The sequence below is a fragment of the Galeopterus variegatus genome, unplaced genomic scaffold, assembly GCF_000696425.1.
Source record: "Galeopterus variegatus unplaced genomic scaffold, G_variegatus-3.0.2 Scaffold2628, whole genome shotgun sequence".
NCBI classification, from domain to species: Eukaryota; Metazoa; Chordata; class Mammalia; order Dermoptera; family Cynocephalidae; genus Galeopterus; species Galeopterus variegatus.
Window position 1 is genome coordinate 260,094 of NW_007728739.1, and position 21,406 is coordinate 281,499.

A 21,406-nucleotide genomic window follows, 5' to 3' on the forward strand; every position below is an offset into this window, starting at 1 on the left:
TTTTTTTTTATATTCCATATAACTATTACCTTCCATTCTTTTAAGTCACAAATTTAAAAAACAAAGGCATGAGAATAAAATGAATCAAACCTATATTATGTTGTACACTGTCATGTCATGCTTCTTTATAAAGAAAAAAAATTTATAAATAATTTCTATGGATTTGTAAATTAGTAATTTGTACAAATCACTCTTTGATACCTGAAAATTAACGAAAAGAAACATAATCGCTGTTTCTCGTTAATGTTGTAAATTGTGTTACAGCACATGAAGTAGTACAAATAAATTATACTTCCAGACATGAATTAAAAAATATTTGGAAAACTTTTTAAAAAGCATTGATACAATGGAGTGCTCATGGAATTTGTGTCTTCTTCCAGTATGTTTTATTATGTGTTAACATTATTTATAAAGGGAGAGAAAAACAATTTCTGTTAATTATTTATTAATATTAAAATATTGATCAGCGTTACCTAAAAGTAGCGGGCTTCCAGCTGGTGTACTGGGATGAACTGTGCTGAAATGCAGCCAGCACAAGGGGCGTGTATGAAGAGAGCAGAACAAATGACTTAACAGGGGCCTAAAAGCAGCAATCAGAAAAGGTTCATTTAACATAGAGATGGCACAAGCTTCGAGTAATTGCTTCTACTTAAGTAAGTGTGGAATTACAAAAGGCTATTTATTACAGTCCAACAGGGCCCCCGCAGCTTGCTCAAAGACCTTTGAAGAATTTCAACAGTAATAAAGCCCTGCTCAGTGCAGAAGCAGTCAAATTTAGGCAGACCCCCAAAACAGCCTGCAAAGATTTCATTAAAAAGTTCATACAATACTCGTCACAAGTGTTCTTTGAAATAAATTATTTTACCTCTCTTCTTTTTTAAAGGAGAGATGCTATACCTGGTTATTTTCAAAACATTTTTGAAAATGTATTTTACCACTAGGAAAAATAAACCAGTTTCATGGGGATATGGAATTAAATGTAGGACTTCATGGGTTTAACAGGAAAGTGCTCCAACATTAAGTTTCTTTGAAATGCTCTGTAAGCACACATTAAAAGTTACTCTATTAATGGATTTGCTTCAGCAGAAAAATTAGTGGAAAATTTGGTTCCAAGGATACTGGGGCTGCAATTATTTAGAAAGCAATTGGATAATTAATTGATTTTTCTAAGTATTAGGATAAGTAAAATGAAAATAATTTTTAAAAATTCAACATACCTGTTGTTAATATATAATTCAGTGATATGCTTATAAACATTGAATAAGTTTCAACTAAAACATAATGAAAACTTATCATTAGATATAGCTTATCCTTTGCTTGGAATCTACTTCAGAGTAGCAAATCACAGAGGTTGAGGGGTGAGGCCAATTTGGGAACTAAAACAGAAGCATTAAATAGATGAGGAGTAGACATGAAAGGTAAATGATGTTAATTTATATGATAGGATATTAATGTGAAATTTAAATGTGAATAAGAAAATGAATTTATTTTTCCATTAGAAAGCAACACCTACATTTTTCTTTGGTAAAAGATTATCATTAGATCATCATTCCCAGGCCATTAGAGAAATAATACTTTCATTAAAACAAAAGAGTTTAAGGATATTAATGTGAATAAGAAAATGAATTTATTTTTCCATTAGAAAGCAACACCTACATTTTTCTTTGGTAAAAGATTTTCATTAGATCATCATTCCCAGGCCATTAGAGAAATAATACTTTCATTAAAACAAAAGAGTTTCATGGGGATCTCATAAATAATAGAAGCAGGTGGATAGGAAATTTATTGCAATATATTCCATGTTTTGATTTATATTTTTCACTGAAAAGCACAAGTCAAGCTTAATAAAAGCTCTATTTTTAAGTACAAAATAAAAATGAAAGGTGTTTATAGACAGAAACAGTTTGAGCGGTTAGGTGCAAAAGTCACCATGTGAGAATCAGAGAAACATCAAAATAATAGGTATGGAACTTCTAGTTGCTGTGGGGAATACAATTATATAGGGTTCTAGTAGTTCTTGGTTTGAGAAAATTATTAAAAAATAGGTCATTTAACAATGAAAACAATTCAATGGTTAATGTATCTAAAAATTCCTGAGTTTTTGTTTATTTTGTGTTTGTAATTTACTTTGCTGACACTGAACTCCAGTAAGACATTTCGATTGACTAGTGTAAGACTGAGATTTAAAAGCAAATGTACACTGATGTATTGTATGCATTTTTCTCTTTAATGGAAGGATTTCAAGTAGGAAATCACTTAAAACATACTTAATCTCCAGTTAGAAACAAAGGTGACCATGTGATATCTGATCCAAACTGATTTTTTTAAGTTTATGTTCCATATGTTCCATACTTTCAATAATGCATAGCTAAACATAGCAAATACAGTCACCATCAAATATCATAAAATATATCTAGATCATTGCAGCACATATAGCAATCATTTCCTTAGCACTTCTAATTAAATATTTTTAGTAAATAAAAATTCTACAGTAGAAGATAATTGTTTTCTTGATATGTATTTTTATGCATGACAGGTTTTTGTCAGAAGTTGAGATCTACTGTAATATGTTCTAAATTATATATTTTTGTAATACACTAAATATTATTATTACCTATGGATACCATGGGACTCCTTGTGCATAATGGATTCCAGTCCTCTTACAGAGTTGCATATGAAAATGTTATCAATGAGCTGAAGAATCTGGCATTAATAACTTTGCAACATTATAACAAATAGGTAGTCCTGATGTTTTGTTCTTTTTTTAATATATCAAATATATTTCATTGCTTACATTATAGTAGCAGATTGAAAACATCTGCTCACTTGCCACTAGTCCACCAGCAGCAGAAAATCTCAGTTCATTTTCCACAGGCTTGCATGTAACAGGGCTATAATCCAGCTGCTAAGGCTAGATATGGGGCCAGATTAATACTCAAGAGCCTTGGAAATGGAAATAGTGCTTTCTTGCCAAAGATTAGAACAATGATAGACTCCATTTGCTTGTTCCCTTCTCTCTGCTCCTCTGCTCCTATTCGCCACCCTCCCCAACCCATTAACTTGCTTCCTCTCTCCATCCCCTCCCATCCTCTCTTTACAGCTCCATCACCTGTCATGACGATTAAGAAAGACCGGACATCCAGAAACAGCATCTCTTTATCCTGGCAAGAACCTGAACACCCTAATGGGATCATATTGGACTACGAGGTCAAATACTATGAAAAGGTGGGGAAACAATGGGACAGAATTGGGTTGTGTAGAGGAAGAGGCTATTTCTCGTGTGCCCTTTTTACAAGGTCACCAATGACATTGCTAGGAAGTGGAAGAGCTCTTCTTAGAACTCTAGTAATGTGACCCCTTTGAAGTATGGGCAGAGGGGGGTTTAGAAATCATCTTGTCAAATACTCCCCATTCGACAGCAGTAAGTAACATCAAAGATGTCAATACCAAACTTAAGCCACTTAGTTTTGGCAATAGAGGAGACATTTATGTCCTTTCTCACCAAGACCCCTGCTCTATCAACTATTTTATAGTAATTCCTAAGTTTATTGGTGAACTATTTATTAATGCATTGACTCAAGCATCATTTCCTGACCTTCACCTTCACATGAATTTCATTCAATACAAATAGAAACATTGCACTAACAACATAAACATCATATTATTGAACTGAGAATGAAAAGCAGTTTTGACTATGTAGAAGGAAATTTAAAAAGACAATAAGTTAGCCTCATATCATAAAATTGTGGTTCAGTAATGCAATTATAAAAAAATAGATACATGTTTATATGTAGAATTTAGGCAGTGATATTTTATAGTTTAAATAATACTGTTTTCTCCTGCTTATAAAGTATGGTAATGTTTGAAAGCAAGACATATTCATACCTTACCGTCAGAACTGGTTCGTTTTATAGCTACTAATGTGAACACAGCATATTTGTGTATCTACTGCAATTTACAAAGTATTTTAAAGGGAATTAAAAACAAATTGTGCATTTATGCAGCAATTTACATTTACGGAACATTTCTGCTTACGTTATTTATCTTATGAACGTAAGAGAATAGGTTCTTTTACAAATAGGAAACCTGAGAGTCGGTGACATTAGATAAATTTCCCACAGCCTCGTTACTAATAAATATTAGGTCTCTGTTTTGAATTCAGTCAGCCATGATTCCTTGTTTAGTATGTTTTGCCCTATATCATGTACCTCCTTAGACACAAGAATGGATCATTATAGGTATGAGAATTATTAGTATGATCAGTTGTGCAAAAAGGCATAATGTATAAATATTCTTTTGCATTCTGTAGTTATTTCCTTTCTTGAAGTTAATGTATTTCACAAGCATGATGCCATTTTTTTTCAAACTCCCCCCTACAGGGAAAAGTTTTGTTAAAGAAAGTGAAACCTAATAGACTTTATTGTGCCAAAACCATAATATAAATAAGCTTTCTTCTAGCTTTCATTCATCCATTGTGATAAAGTCAAATACTCATGTGATTGTGATCTTCTATTTTTAGAAGTGTAACAAGATATACTGAGAAAACATAATAATCTGTGTTTATAGATGATGCATCAGAATCAAAAGAAAATTAATGATGTGCCTCAGTTCAGACTGGATAGCAAAAGTAGGAAAAGAACACCCACTTTTAGATCTATAGGACTGATTCCAAGGTAGAACTGATCTATATTTATATCTTACACAAACATAATAAAAAATTTTCTGACTTATTTCAAGCTCCATTATTTTTAAAAAATATTAGCCAATGCAGGAAAAAATGGTGGAATCTACTGATTATTCCCTAGACATTTTTCAATTCAATTCATACACACCTGTAATAATATTTTTAAACATATATAAATACTTATTTATATCATATATTCATAAATTTTAAAATTACTCATATCTATATGATGCTTGAAAATATTTTGGATGTTTCAGTAGAATTTAAGCTTCACAACTTCTAGCTTTCTTGACTGGTTAGTTCACTGATAATGATGAACAGACCCTGGTTCTGGATATGTAGTCAATAATTTCTTTTTTTAGCAAATGAAATAATTATTTATGTAAAATAATTACACTCTACTATTTTCATATTTAATGTAATAACTCAAATGCGATCTAATACATAATCATCATTTTAACTAAAAAGTATCTGTAATGTATGACATGTTTTCTATAATATTCTATCTAGTTTTGGTTGAGGATGTGCATTTTCCCATATTACCTACTCTAGACTTCATCCCAAGTGCAGAGACATTCTTCCATTGCCTGAAATCAGGTGACCCATAGGTGCTCAGTATATATAAATATATGTTAGAGGAAAAACACATTCTGCATAAATTCAGTTTTTGCAAACAAGGCTTGACACAAAGAGACTTAACTATTAATGTGAAATGTGAACTCCCAATGTACCATATGAATAGACTACAGGAGATCCTTTTTGGATTTTTTTTTCTAAACTTTGATCTGAAGATTTTTGTCTATACTAAACCAAAATGACTTAGGTTAAACACAGAGCAAATATAGTTGTGATGAGGAAATAAATAATGTAAAGATACACATAAAACCTGATGTTTTATGTTTAATATTTTAAAATTGATAGGAATACTTTCTATTTGAGAATCAGCAGGGCATTTCTATTAGATTTAATTCAAAAGAGGTCTTTTCTTCTTTGTAAGTTTTTCTTAAAATTTGGTGAAGCTTTCTCACAGCCTTGACTATGAAGAGAACATATTTTCACTCACATATTCACATATTAGTAAGAAAGAAGTCTAACTTTTCCCGCTTTATATGCATAGCATAAATCATACTATCCAAATTAGAAAATTCTACAAATATTTTCATCTTTAAAAAATGCCTTTATTGCATTCAGAGAGTGAAATAATTGTCATGACTTTTTAAAATTCATTATATGCTCTATGTTAAAATTGAAAAGAATCAACTATGAGTGGTTCACTGTTTATTTGATAGCATTATGGAGATTCGATTTTAACATGCTTGTTTTTCTTACCTTAAAGCAGGAACAAGAGACAAGTTATACCATTCTGAGGGCGAGAGGCACAAATGCTACCATCAGTAGCCTCAAGCCTGACACTACATATGTATTCCAAATCCGAGCCCGAACAGCAGCTGGATATGGGAGCAACAGCCGCAAGTTCGAGTTTGAAACAAGCCCAGACTGTATGTATTATTTTAGTGTTGTGTTGCGGTGGGGGAGGGCTATTGCAAAAGTTGTCTGATCATTTATTCTCACTCTCTCTAAATTTTAACAAAATGTGATACATCGAAAATACATTGCTTGGAACATTTAGCAATTTGCATAGCATTGTGTCTGTGTATTTGTGTTTCTGTGGGTGTGCATCTGGGTTTTTTTTTTTTCCTCTTTTAAATGTCAGACATATTCTAATACCTAAAATACTTCCAGTTTTTTATCATTGAATAAATTCTATGGTTTTCATAAATTGCTTTTGACGAACATTATTTAACACAGTTACACACTTCCAGTGACTGTCAATCCAGATATTTCAGGTTCATTGCATGATTCAATGAACTATAAAAAAGAAACTTGCTGATCCATGAGGATCTTAATTTTGTTTTAATCCTTAACACATTCAATCATGTATCACTTGGAGAAAAAGGATTTTCTAAAATGTGTTTTGTTACTTCATTCACATTCAGAAACAATTTGGATAGCCTGTCCATTTGACCCCATATTTGGCTAAAATTGGTTTAAAATTGGCTAACATTTTTTCCCAGTAACTGTTCTTTTCTTCAAATGCATTAACTTCATATTTAAAAAGCCTTCTAAAATATAATTTTCAAAAACTTAAAATCATGTGTATGATACTAATAGAAGATCAACACAAGTTAATGATTTTATTTAACTTATTCATAAATGAGAAGATTAATAAGAGGTTAAAATCTGTTCAATGGAAAATTCAAAGAACAGATACATACACATATGTGTACAGTATTTGTGTGTGTGTGTTGTGTTTAAGCAAACGGGAATATTTGACACATTTGCTAATACTTCAGAAACTGGGTTAATATTCTCTGGCATCAATAAATGTGATTGGGATCATCTTTTCAAAAGGTCGCAAACCACTTATATTTTTAGTAAATAAGTGTCATTTTCATCGTAATAGGAAAAACCATAGACATCACTATCAGTTTTCTATAACTTAATGCATAGTAATAAAATAGCCTAGAAAGATGATGAAAAATGCTTGTGCTTTAGAATTAGATTACCCAGGCAGGGTCTGACAGTGCTCAGCACTCCACTGAAAGGGAAACCAGTAATCTCTTCTGACCAATCCAATTTGCCATTTTTCCCTGCCATCTATATTTTGCATTTTCTACATATTTTGTTCCTCATCTATAGTCACATTTTTACATGAAGGAAGCTATAAATTCTGCAGTGTATTGAGATTTGAATGTTTTTTTCAAATCATCTGCTCACAGCAGAACCATGACAATTCTTTGACTCAAAGAAGAGCTGCCATCCTCAAATACATAAATCTCTGCTTAAAGACCTTTTTTAAACCTGCTATGATGAAATGAACATGAAAAATCCATTCTCTGAGGACATTAGAAACAAAACAGAGTACCATGAAAATCTATGTGAACAAGATTTAAAACAAATTAAAAACTTAGGTGACAATAAAAAATATAATTGCAACTTAACACTAATAGTTCTAAGTCTTTTTGCAAATTTTAAGTGGTACAAAGAAAATTACTTCTTTTGAAATAATTATAAATTGACTTTTTTCAAACTCTTCAAAGTATATTTGAATTAAAAGCAACAACATAATCTATATTTGATTTACCAAGAGAGATCCCAGATCATAGAATTAGAAAAAGCCAGTATTTATTATATACTGTGGTGGAAATTAGGCATATTAAGGAGCAAGAGGATCAGCTCATAATTAGATAAACATTTCTTATGTTAATGCATATTTTGGAATATCTGTCTAATCTTGTATGACCTAAATCAGCACTAATCCTACTTGATAAGTAATTTGCAAAAACAACAAAAATTCCCAAGTTTAGTGTAATTCCAAATTTACCGCAAATATTGCTGTGGTAGCATTTATGCATGAACTTCTAATGAGGCTTCAGTGTCTGAGGTTTAAGAAATATTTTATTTGAAAACTGCAGTGTCTTAGGATTTTTGCCAAGTAAGTTTGGTACTTGCAGTACTTCCACTGATTTAGTGAGAGAAGAGGAAAACGGTATATTTTAAAAAGGTGAACTTTTTTCTTCTGCCTCTCCATATATAAACTCCCTCTGAGTTGTACAATTTGATTTTTTTAAAATCAATTTACTCTTAGTGCTTCACCATAGAATTCTTCTAGATTTTAAACATAGATGAGAAAAAAATGCCCTGTGACTTGGAGGGGGGGGGAGTAAAACAATCAACCCTCACTCCATTATTTGTAAATCAAAATAATATATTCATAAAACTATAAGAATTTAAGAGTCATATTTGTTATATGTTGATATTTAAAAGACATCAGAAGACTCGTGTTTGGGTATTTTTAACGGTTTGCTTTTTTCCTCTAGTTTTAATTTTTTTAATTACATGAAAAGTTTTTATTTATATCTACATATTTCTTAGTAGAACACAGTGTATTTTGAGGTAGAATTTGGATAGCATTTTCTGAACTTGGTTTATAGGAAAGTTATAGAGGCACTTTGGAACATATACTTACTTTCCTAAGTACTTTAAAATACTTTACTTTTTGTATTCAGTGCTTTACATTTATCATCATCCTCATTTTACAGATAAAAAATCTGAAGCCTAAAGAGGTTAACTAAGCTTTCCAAAGTCACACAGTTGGTAGCTGTTGGATCTGATTATAGAACAAATTCATTCAGGTGACAATATATAAAGTATTTAATAAACATTTCACTTGATCTTGTTCTGTAAGCTATTCAGATACAATTATTTCCTTTTACGCATGATCTAGGACACAGTTTACGTGTTTTTCCTGAGTTTGTATCTCTAGTAAGTGGGAGTAATGAACCAATATTATTCATTCAAATGTTTGCTGATTTTAGTAATAAAAATTATCTGATTTGGTTATGTGCTTTAGGCAGTCTCTGAGACTCGTAAATATCTAGAACTAGAGGAAAGCGTAGAGACTCCCAGTTTAATTTCATCTTCACCAGGAAAGGAAATAGGGAACTCTTCTGTCTCCTGTCATGTTTCCCCTCCTGGTTTCACTGAGCTTTATTTTATAAATTGGCTAATCAAAATGACCAGAGAACTCAAAATTTGCTGCTCTTTATAAATTATTACAGTTCATGAAATGAAAAGTATTGAGTTAGAGTTATTATTATGTTTATGAAACATTTTTGAAATGCTGGTTTAAGCTATTTTACAAACTGTTCACAGATCTATAGCTAATAGATAGGGATGTATCAGGCACATTCACTGGGAAGCAGATACAGAATGGAATTACAAGAGCAAGAGCTTTATAGGGGGAAATACACATGAAGGGTAAAAGAGGGGCAAAGCAGCGTTGGATAAGCAGAACCCAAGCATAAGATGTAGGTCTGTCATCTATGTAAAGAAGGAGGGAAAGGAGAAAGGGATGGAGAGAAAGAGCCTCAGACTGAAATGCAGCTCTGAGAGTCTTGGCCAAGCCAGTGGGGGTTCCCGGAGTGCAGATCTCTCAGTCAAGGAGTTCTGCATTGGGCAGGAATGGCTGGGTCCCAGTACCCCTGCCCTTGCTGTGTTTAGTTGTTGAGGAGAATGTGACCTCTGTGTGAAGGCTGTGTGGATCCCGGAGGTGCAGCAGCTGAAGGCTGTCTGCTTGCTTCCCTCTTAGCAACAGTGGTCTAAACAATAGTTTGCTGGTAGTAAAGAATGAAGTGCTTTCAACAGTTTATATTACGAGTGTGCCATCTTGCCACACTCTGCACTCCTTATCAGATGCTTGGGAAACTTCCCACAGCCCATCTGCCATTTTTTTTTCTTGCATCATTTAATTATTCCTAAAACCACATATGTTGGAGAAAATCTTCCACACTTTGATTTGATCAGGTTGAAAATGCCGTGTTAGTTTCTGGAGAGGTGATAGTAGTCAAGTGACTAAACTCTCTGCTCTTCTTTTGAATCAATTTGTTCATATGTTCAATCAGCATTGGTGATGGGAGGAACATAGGGATATATGAGCATATGAAAGTGGCTGTTCCAGGAACTACGTGTATTTTGGAAAGTCTAGAGGTTAGGATGTTATTGATCTATAGATGAGGCGGGAGAATAGATAGAAAACAGATCCTAAATAGCATTACATGCTCTGCCATAGAATTTGTGTTTTATTCTGAAAGTAACAGAGAGTCATGAAAAGATGGCTCTGCCATATAATATTCATTCTATTCTGAAAGTAACGGAGAGCCATGCAAAGATTTTATGCATAGGAATAACATGCTTAAATTAGTAATTTAGAGGGAGTACTCTGGTGGCAAGGTGAAAGATAGGAAAGGTATGCAAATAGAGACCAATTAGGAATTTCTAATTATAAATCCAGAAGAGAAATGAAGACATAATCTAGAATATTTAAGAGGATTTGGTGATTAATTGGATGTAGAATAATCAGGAGAGGGAGGCAACAAGATGACTTCATAATTATGATGTAAATTCTTGCTACTCAAAATATGGTCTGGAATCAGCATCATCAACCCTACCTGGGAGCTCATAAGAAATATACAATCTCAGTTCCTGCTCCAGACTGACTGAATCAGAAACTGCTTTTTCAGAAAGATCTCCAAAAGGTTTCTGTGACGTTAAAGTTTGAAAAGCATTGATCTGAGTCAAGGGTCAGTAAACATTTTCCATAATTGACCAGATAATAAATATTTTAGGCTTTTTGCACATACAATTCCTATTGCTACTACTGAACTTGCCCATTCTACAATAAAATCAGCCATAGACAATATAAAATGAATAATTGTGGCTGTGTTCCAATAAAACTTTATTTATAACACCAAAATTTGAATTTCTTAGAATTTTTTTTAACTTTTTACTATCATTAGATAGTTTTTTTTGGGGGGGGGTAACTTCTTTTTATTTTATTTTGAATTTTTTTAATTTACTATTAGCATATTCATTTTTACAAATCGTGATATTTCTGTATGACCTTTGTCCAAACTATCACTTCCCAAACCCCCACCCCTTTCCCCCATCTTTAGTATCCTTAGGTTTGTTCTCTTCTTCTGAAAGTTCAACACATTGTTGTGATCTTTTCTTTCTTTCCTTCCTTTCTTCCTAGCAGCCAGATAGGAGTGAGAACATGCAGCATTTCTGTTTCTTTGTCTAGCTTATTTCACTTAATATAATTTTCTCCAGACTCATCCACATTGTTGCAAATGGCAGAATTTCCTTCTTTTTATGGCTGAGTAGTGTTCCATTGTACTCTATATATACCACATATCCTTTATCCAGTCATCCATCAATGGACACTTAGGTTGGTTCTATGTTTTGGCTACTGTAAATATAGCTGCAATGAACATGGAAGTGCAGGTATCCCTTTGATATGATGCTTTCCATTCCCTTGGATATATACCCAGTAGTGGAATTGCTGGATCATATGGTAGCTCTTTCTGTAGTTGTCTGAGAAACCTCCATATAGTCTTCCATAATGTCTGTGCTAATTTACAGTCCCACCAAAAGTGTAGCCTAGCATATTTCACACAGTACATATTCCAGTCATGTTTGATTGATATCATTGAAACAGAGTATTTAATCCTATTAATTAGGTAGATATTTCAAGCAAAATTATGGGAAATGTTTTGTTTGTTTGTTTGTATCAGACATTAAACTCCATTTCAGAAACAACAGAATACATTTGACTTAATTTATCAACTCTTCCATGTAGATGTGAGTTGTGATGTGGTCATGCCTGCTATTTTCTTATTTTTTTTCCTTCAACCTCACAGCCTTCTCCATCTCCAGTGAAAACAGCCAAGTGGTGATGATAGCCATCTCAGCGGCTGTAGCGATTATTCTTCTCACTGTCGTCATATATGTTCTGATTGGGAGGTGAGTTCACAGTCTGTTTTACTATTAACTTTCATTATTCCTTTGTTTGATGCCTTTGACTGCTGTTAAAATGTAGAGTGTGCCAATAAAGTATTTTAACAAATAAGAATATTTCCACTTGAATTCTAGTTGTTCCTTTTCTCCTCCCTTTCTTTTTTTCTCCATCCTGAGTTCCTTTCCCCACTTTCTAACACACACCACTTCTGTTTTTTGACCCCACTCCTAGTTTTTACTTTCATTTTCCAATTATCCCCTCACTCTTCAAATAACTCCAGATTTCCTTGACACTTTCTCACCCAGAATAACACTGGTAACACTGCATACCACTAATCATTACCAATGGAGAATTTACCCTTCATTCATTCTTACAATAGTTGTTAAAAAATACTATAAACACATTCTAAGGCCATTATAAAAACTGAACTGGAGGGGTCTGCACAGTAGGGATCAACTTTACATATCTCCTCATTAGGCAACTTTCCACAGTCCCCAGAGAGAGAGGCTTTCTACAGAGGATTCAGAAAATATGAAGTCATTAAACTTTCACTAAAGCATTTAATTGTTTGAGGAAAATGCTTTATTGTTTGTGCTTTGCACATTCTGGGCATAGATCATTGTTTTAAGTGTATTCTCCTATGTGTTCTCTTCCTTTGATTTACTTGTAGGTTTTGTGGCTATAACAAGTCAAAACATGGTGCAGATGAAAAAAGACTTCACTTTGGGAATGGGCATTGTAAGTTTCTAAACTTTGATTTTTGTTTTGTTTTACCATTTTAGTTTTAGCACATGTTGATTTATAATTGGGTAAATTTTCCCCGAAAAAGAAAATTTAAAAAGTAGTTTTACAGAAAAATTGAGTATATTAAATTTATTTTAGAAGGAGAAGGAAATTCATGGCTCTGCATTAAGTAATTTTTACATGGCTACATTTTAGCATACTTACTCTATAGTGAAGAGTAACCTGTGCTTTATATTTAAATAATGCACATGATGGTTAGTAGGAACTGTAGTCAGCTCTGCATGGCTGAAATGCAAAGCGTATCTTCCATTTCCTTATTACTAGTTCTTTGCTAAAATTTAAATAGGAGACTTTTCTCTTTCCTAACTGCCAAGTAAATATAAACAACCTCTGTTTATTTGAACTGCCTTATTCCATTTTGTCAATCAACCAGGAAAGAGCCTTAAGAATAAACTGTTTATTTTAGAGTTACATGATATCCAACAAGTGGTAAAGCCAGCACTTCCCCCCACATTTTAATACCAACCAATTTTGCCTCTTTTAATATATTCTAAAAGAAATGCTCTTTTTGTAACTGTAATGTTTACATCTAACAAAAAGTCTTTTTTTTCTTCTGGCGAAACAAATCATCCCAGGTGTTTTGCTTTTCCAAACTGTGGCTCAGCTTAGTGTGGCAGTTACTAATCAGTGGTCTTAAAAGGAATAGCATGTTCTCATGGAAATTAGTACAAAGACTATACTCATGCTCATGTGCTCTAAAATAATCTCAATATAACTAATGTAGTCTTGTATGCATTCCTTTCTTTAGCATTTACTATTACCTTCTAAAATTATTTTCAAATCAATATGATACTTTCTATCAGCCATTGAATTTGCATCTAAAAATGGTAGCTTTAGTTATAACTCAAGTAAGAAAACTTGATTGCCTTTTAGTAGCATCGAAAAGCACAGAGTAGATTGAAAAAAATGTATTCTAAAATGTAAATTGACTTGCGATGGAAAAAGTGCAAGAGTTTGCAGAAGCATTGTTCTGTCCATCTCATTACAGAGTCATTATGTGATAATTCACAAAAAGCCAAAGTACTACCTTCCTAATATCAACATCATATTAATCCACATTAGTTAGGTTACCAACTCAAAAGTCTTAGAAGAGTGCATGCACAAATTACAGGATATTTGTTTTCCTTTTTTGCATAGCGCCACAAAACACTCTGTTACAATCTCCATGTATAAATTAGAGCAGTTATATTCTTGTGCATTAAGTTGCTCTTAGTTTGAATTGAACAATTGATGTAAATATTGTCTTTACTGCAAGATCATGCTGATTTGGTTCTTTTAATAGGAATGATAAGTCTTACAAATTTGGAGCTTTGATAAATTTCTATGGGCCAATTGTAAGCAGGTTCCTGTATCTCCCCAGTCTGTTTTGCTGTCGGTTTTTGTGGTAGACTTTGTTGAAACTTTAAATTATTTCAAATGCACAATATCCTTATGATGGACAAACAAAAAAGAAATGCATTTTATCCTCACTGCAACCATATAAAGTAACTTATATACATGTCATAAACTTTCTGCCTCTTAATACTACAGCTGGTTTATTTCAGACCATTTATTTGGTATTATTTTAAAAAGCTCTAGCTATGAACTATTCCCTCCAGCCTTGTTACAAATCCTATAATATTGCTTCAAAAGGAAAGAAATGTGTTTCACCTCCTAAGATCCTGTCACTTTGCCCTCTCTGGCTGGGCCTTTTTACTTTTCTGCTATCCTTAGGGCAACTCATGCTGGTAAAATGGAAATGTAAATTATTGTGTTTGCACAGAACGAGCTGTAAAGTAGTGCAGCTTAACACGTGTGCATGTGTTTATTATCTGGTTTTCATGACAGAGCCCAGTTACTCTGTGTACAGCCCCTAATTATTGGTGTGAAGGGATTATGTGCCTCTCAGCCTGAATCACCTGATTCGTGCCACCTCTGGGGTCAGCAGTTAAAAATCAGCAGCCAAAGCTCCCACAGAGAACAGACTATTTTATTTAGGGAGTGTGTGTGTGTTTATATTTGTAATTTTTTCATCAAATGTCATGTGGATGGAAAAGCAATTTACCATTTTAATTAACAGCAATGGATATGATGATTTTATTTAGGAATGACTATTTAATTTTTAAAGTTTTCAGTAATACATATGTTCTCTAGGGCTGACTGGTACTGAAGGGTAGAAATTTCAAAGCACACTTTCAAGACTTTTTAATGCCCTGGCTTATTAAAAATATTTGAGACATCATTCCTAACAACTCATTTGATAATTATTGCAAATTCTGATGCCAGCAATTCTCCTTCTAATTGATTTTATTAAGTTCAACAAGTTAAAATATTTGTAATTGTTTACCAAAAAAAAATTCAATTTTCCCTTAGGTTTAAAGTGTCATATTTTTATTTGAAGAGGAATGCTAGATTTCTGTACCTTAGGATTACTAAGTAGAGGCAAATCAAAACTGGAAGATCACATATAATAGCCACAATCTCAAGTGAGTCCTCATCAAAATGAAACTAAATTGACTTGACTAAACAAAAAGATTCCAATAAAACTTTATCTCCTACATATCTTAGTAACTCTTCCACAATCTCAAGTGAGTCCTCATCAAAATGTAACTAAGTTGACTTGACTAAACAAAAAGATTCCAATAAAACTTTATCTCCTACATATCTTAGTAACTCTGTGGTTACTTTCATAGTTTTCCTTACTCCAAAGCACGAAAAATATGATAGCTTTTCATACTCTGTTTCTTATTTTAAGGGCAAAGTGTTTTAGTACTGATATTAGGAGTTGTTTACTGTAATAATAAAGTATAGGAGTCCACCGTATTAAAGGGTGACTTTGCCCTCTGTTTTTAAAGGAAGGAATATTGTATATATGAAAGAAGCGTGCAAACTGATCTGTGAACTGAAAAGAAATGGGCATTTCTGAGCCCAAAATCTACCAACAGGAAACTTCAGTGATATTAATAATTACAAACAAATATTCTTAGCAATGAAAATACTAATTAGGGCAATAATCTCTATCATTTGTTTAGCGCTAACTGCATAACACACACTTAATGCTATTCACTCGAATAGTTAGTTTTCAGGAGCTTTTTCTCTCTGAGGCCCAGCTTGTCCTTTTTGCTGAGCTATCCAAGATAGAAAAACTCCAAAGATGGAATTCCCACTTCAAAAGCTTCTCCACTCTGTTCGTCCAAACCAACTTAAATTTTCCCATTTCTATAGATGTTGACTTCCTAGATAGGGTGTCTTTTAAAATTATCCACACCCTGCCTCAGGCTGGAGAGTGGCTGCTCTTCTGCAATAGCAGCATCAGCACCAGGCAGATGTAGGAGTATGAGCCTTTCTTCTGTCATCTCCCATTTGCTCCCTGTTGAGAAAATAGAATAATTTAATGAGGCCCATCTTGCCAGTTGGGGGTGGTGCAGTGAATTCTTTGTAAATAAGTTGTGTGTGGGTGGAGTTGGTGTGCATGTGCAGTGCTGTGACTTAGCTGGCATTGAGTGCCTCGGGCATCTAACTCCTTGCAGCCATGCTCTCAAACCTATGGCTCCAAGGACTTGTTTGCAGGTTACCTAGCTCATAGACCTGTGTGTGAGGGGTCTGGTGACCCAGCCTGCCATGTGAAGGGTTTGTGACCCAGTTTGTGAATGAGCTTGAGGTGTCTGTGAGCTTCAGACCCAGCCCTAGCTCAACAATTGGCCCAGTCAGCAGGATTATGGGCAGGTAAAATAGCTTGACACTCCCTCTCATTCCTATAATGCTTGTTAAAGTCATCCCAAGAAGTAGCTGAAGAAAATAGAGTTTTCACCTTCCGTCTGTCTCAGCCACCTTTTCTTTAATAATCCATTTATCCTTATTCCTATGTTTCTATACTCAAAACCTCTATGGAAACTTCACAGGAACATAAATTATAACATAGTGTAACCATGGCATTCATGAAGTTGTCTTGTTGAAAAGCTACACAATAAGATTTCAATTAATTGATGCTATATTAGTGTGTGTATATAATACATACATAAATAAACCTACTCACAGCTTAGATCTTTAGAGTGAATGTTAATAAAAGTGGTATAGTATCAGAAGACATGCCATTTTATATTCTTTTATTGATTTATCTGTAATTACAGTAACTATCCCGCCTTATGAAAGTATTTCACATTCTTTGACTTATTGTCAGATATTGCATTGTAGTAGATATTTGGGTACTGTAGTGTTTGTGTACAAACCATAAATGTACAATAGAATGATGGCATTCACTCACTAGTGCTACTAGTAGTAACTACTAGGCCTATTCAATTCTGAACCATCTTTCTTCTTAAGATTTTCTTTCTTGAATGTCCATTTTCCTTCTAGCATTTTGCAGAGAAAACTCCTCATTGTGGTTTCTCTTTATGCTTCATAATGGGAAATTCTTTTCTTAAATTTTTCGGCACTTAGTCCAATGTCTCTGCCAGTGTCTGTGATACTACGGAATAAACTAAAGGTTGGTGTGCTTTGTTGGGATAGAATTTTTTTTTAATCATTAATGTTATCATAAAATTTTCTCAGTAAAGGTTTTATGAATCTAGCTGCAATAATGCATTTCTTTTTTCCCTTAAACAGTAAAACTTCCAGGTCTCAGGACTTATGTTGACCCACATACATATGAAGACCCAACCCAAGCAGTTCATGAGTTTGCCAGAGAGTTGGATGCTACGAACATATCCATTGACAAAGTTGTTGGAGCAGGTAATCACCACATTAACCCCACTGCCAACCTAGGATGTTAATCACAAGTTTACAACTATGAGTAAGAATGCTACCTGAGATTCCTTAGTGTCTGAGTCCTAAGTATATTGCTGTGGAAAGGGGAGTTTTGTGATTTCATGATCAAAGGCAGGCAATAAATAAACTGAGTATTTAATGGAATGCAATAATTTCAAAGGTGCCAGACTTACAGACTCACAGACCATGGCTGACTTTTTATTTATTGAATTTCAGAGGCAGCAGCAGCAACAGCTCAATCTTCCCATGGCTATGCTGATCATGTGTCACAAATCCTATTCAGCTAAATAGGGATAACAAGATAAAAGTGTGTCTCACTTTAAACAAACTCAGTAATTGAAAACTTTGATTTTCAATTTTAGAATCCTCTTTGGAATGAAAAGAACAAACAACACAAAATAAAATCATAACACATTTTACATAAATTTCATTGAAAACTTTGATTTTCAATTTTAGAATCCTCTTTGGAATGAAAAGAACAAACAACACAAAATAAAATCATAACACATTTTACATAAATTTCATTGAAAACTTTGATTTTCAATTTTAGAATCCTCTTTGGAATGAAAAGAACAAACAACACAAAATAAAATCATAACACATTTTACATAAATTTCATTGAAAACTTTGATTTTCAATTTTAGAATCCTCTTTGGAATGAAAAGAACAAACAACACAAAATAAAATCATAACACATTTTACATAAATTTCATTGAAAACTTTGATTTTCAATTTTAGAATCCTCTTTGGAATGAAAAGAACAAACAACACAAAATAAAATCATAACACATTTTACATAAATTTCATTGAAAACTTTGATTTTCAATTTTAGAATCCTCTTTGGAATGAAAAGAACAAACAACACAAAATAAAATCATAACACATTTTACATAAATTTCATTGAAAACTTTGATTTTCAATTTTAGAATCCTCTTTGGAATGAAAAGAACAAACAACACAAAATAAAATCATAACACATTTTACATAAATTTCATTGAAAACTTTGATTTTCAATTTTAGAATCCTCTTTGGAATGAAAAGAACAAACAACACAAAATAAAATCATAACACATTTTACATAAATTTCATTGAAAACTTTGATTTTCAATTTTAGAATCCTCTTTGGAATGAAAAGAACAAACAACACAAAATAAAATCATAACACATTTTACATAAATTTCATTGAAAACTTTGATTTTCAATTTTAGAATCCTCTTTGGAATGAAAAGAACAAACAACACAAAATAAAATCATAACACATTTTACATAAATTTCATTGAAAACTTTGATTTTCAATTTTAGAATCCTCTTTGGAATGAAAAGAACAAACAACACAAAATAAAATCATAACACATTTTACATAAATTTCATTGAAAACTTTGATTTTCAATTTTAGAATCCTCTTTGGAATGAAAAGAACAAACAACACAAAATAAAATCATAACACATTTTACATAAATTTCATTGAAAACTTTGATTTTCAATTTTAGAATCCTCTTTGGAATGAAAAGAACAAACAACACAAAATAAAATCATAACACATTTTACATAAATTTCATTGAAAACTTTGATTTTCAATTTTAGAATCCTCTTTGGAATGAAAAGAACAAACAACACAAAATAAAATCATAACACATTTTACATAAATTTCATTGAAAACTTTGATTTTCAATTTTAGAATCCTCTTTGGAATGAAAAGAACAAACAACACAAAATAAAATCATAACACATTTTACATAAATTTCATTGAAAACTTTGATTTTCAATTTTAGAATCCTCTTTGGAATGAAAAGAACAAACAACACAAAATAAAATCATAACACATTTTACATAAATTTCATTGAAAACTTTGATTTTCAATTTTAGAATCCTCTTTGGAATGAAAAGAACAAACAACACAAAATAAAATCATAACACATTTTAAACTCACTTAGGCTCGGCCAGTGTTCAGTAGGCCGGGCAGACATTAGTGTGACCTTGAAATTTGGGCCCTCTGCATTGGAAAAAGATCTTATACAGAGATCTTATTGACAGAGCCAGATATAGAACACAGTGGTATGAGATAAAGCACACTCATTAAAAATGGTATCTGATAAATGAGATGAGGTCTGTTTATGCTGAATCACTTAATAATTCCTGATGCTCATTAAAGATTAGAGCAGAGCTTCTTTTATCTTACTGCCTACAAAGATATGTGTAAATAGTTAGACAGATGCCCCATATTCAGTGTTTTGCGGTCAATATTTGCCACATTAAAAGCAATAAAACTATGCCTATTTGCAAGTAGGTTTATCTTTAAGGTTGATTATACTTCTCCTGGAAGAATTAAATATAATATCTGCCGGGGACCAGCCCCAGCACAGAGATTGTAAAGGTCCCCACTGGTAAGGGATCCACACCCAATTCTAGACTGTCTTGATTAGCTTTTGGAAGGTTTGCCATTGCCAAGACAGAATACAAAATCAATATTTTAAAACCTACTACTTTTTTTTTAACATTTTGGTTTGCCAAATTTAAAACATGTACAAAAATAGATGAACTAGTANTTGGAATGAAAAGAACAAACAACACAAAATAAAATCATAACACATTTTACATAAATTTCATAGCAACTAATTTGAGCAGGTAGATATTTTAAATAATATGAAGAGCTCCATTTTAATACTGGCTTGACTTATATAAACTATTTATTTGTTTTAACGCTGTCTTCGTATAGATATCTCTTTGTTCTAATCATTGATTTACTCAGTCGTAAATTCATTAGCAAACAAATCTGGGAGTGATTATTAAAAAGCAGTTATATATTTACTATAAAAACTTTAGGTATTTGTGAAATAATAGTATTTAATACATTTACACATAAACACATAATATATGCAATAAGTGTGGGAATAAAACTACCATGCAAAAGTGAAAATGCCCAACAAAAAAGAGTTTTGCATCATCATCTCATCCTTCCATGTTGCTCTCAACACAAGCACAAACTAGTTAAGCTGATGCAGAAATTAGAGTGAAAGATAGAGAAATTAACTCATTGAATTATGCATAACATATTGGATCACATTTTCTGCAAGTACTATATATATTTATGACTGATGCTTCTTTACACAAATGTGCATGTAATTGTTTCTGTTTCTTTTTTTATACACTAAAGCAGCATTTAAAATTCAAGTAGTAGATAGCATGCAAAGAGGATAATCTGGATAACTCATGTTATCTAAATAAAATGATGATTTTCTAAAGCTTCTCTTCTGATTTACTCAATGTCTTATCCTCCTAAAATTCACATGTGCAGGTCATATTAAAATATGAAGCTGATGTTTATATAAGGGAAACTGTAGTAGGTACCTCTTTTTTTCATAATTTAAGACTTGAGAGTGTACACATTCACCATACATCTATGGTGACCCAATGCCAAAACAGGTATGTATTGATAACTCTGTTTCATTTATACAGTCCTGCTTTGTGAACAGCTCCACGATGCAGGAGGTTTTTGTCTGGCTGGTGTTAATGTTGCCCCACAAGAGTGCACTGTTCTCCAGCATGGAAGCTGCAGCAGATGCAGTACAAAGACTTTGCACAATCAACTGGAGAATCTGATGAGAGGAGAAAAAACTCACTTAGGCTCGGCCAGTGTTCAGTAGGCCGGGCAGACATTAGTGTGACCTTGAAATTTGGGCCCTCTGCATTGGAAAAAGATCTTATACAGAGATCTTATTGACAGAGCCAGATATAGAACACAGTGGTATGAGATAAAGCACACTCATTAAAAATGGTATCTGATAAATGAGATGAGGTCTGTTTATGCTGAA

The 21,406-nt window shown here is 32.8% G+C and overlaps 1 protein-coding gene across 1 annotated transcript in view; it reads left to right on the plus strand.

Annotated features, from left to right (window-relative positions):
- Positions 1–17,558, plus strand: part of LOC103598484 (ephrin type-A receptor 3) — a gene marked incomplete at its 3' end in the record, with an annotated part of 205,993 nt that extends 188,435 nt beyond the window's left edge. The window contains exons 4-8 of the mRNA XM_008582486.1: positions 3,101–3,225; positions 6,021–6,183; positions 11,947–12,049; positions 12,715–12,782; positions 17,433–17,558. Of these exons, the coding sequence (XP_008580708.1) occupies positions 3,101–3,225; positions 6,021–6,183; positions 11,947–12,049; positions 12,715–12,782; positions 17,433–17,558 (585 nt within the window). The remainder of the gene's footprint in view (positions 1–3,100; positions 3,226–6,020; positions 6,184–11,946; positions 12,050–12,714; positions 12,783–17,432) is intronic.
- Between the last annotated feature and the right edge of the window lie 3,848 nt (positions 17,559–21,406).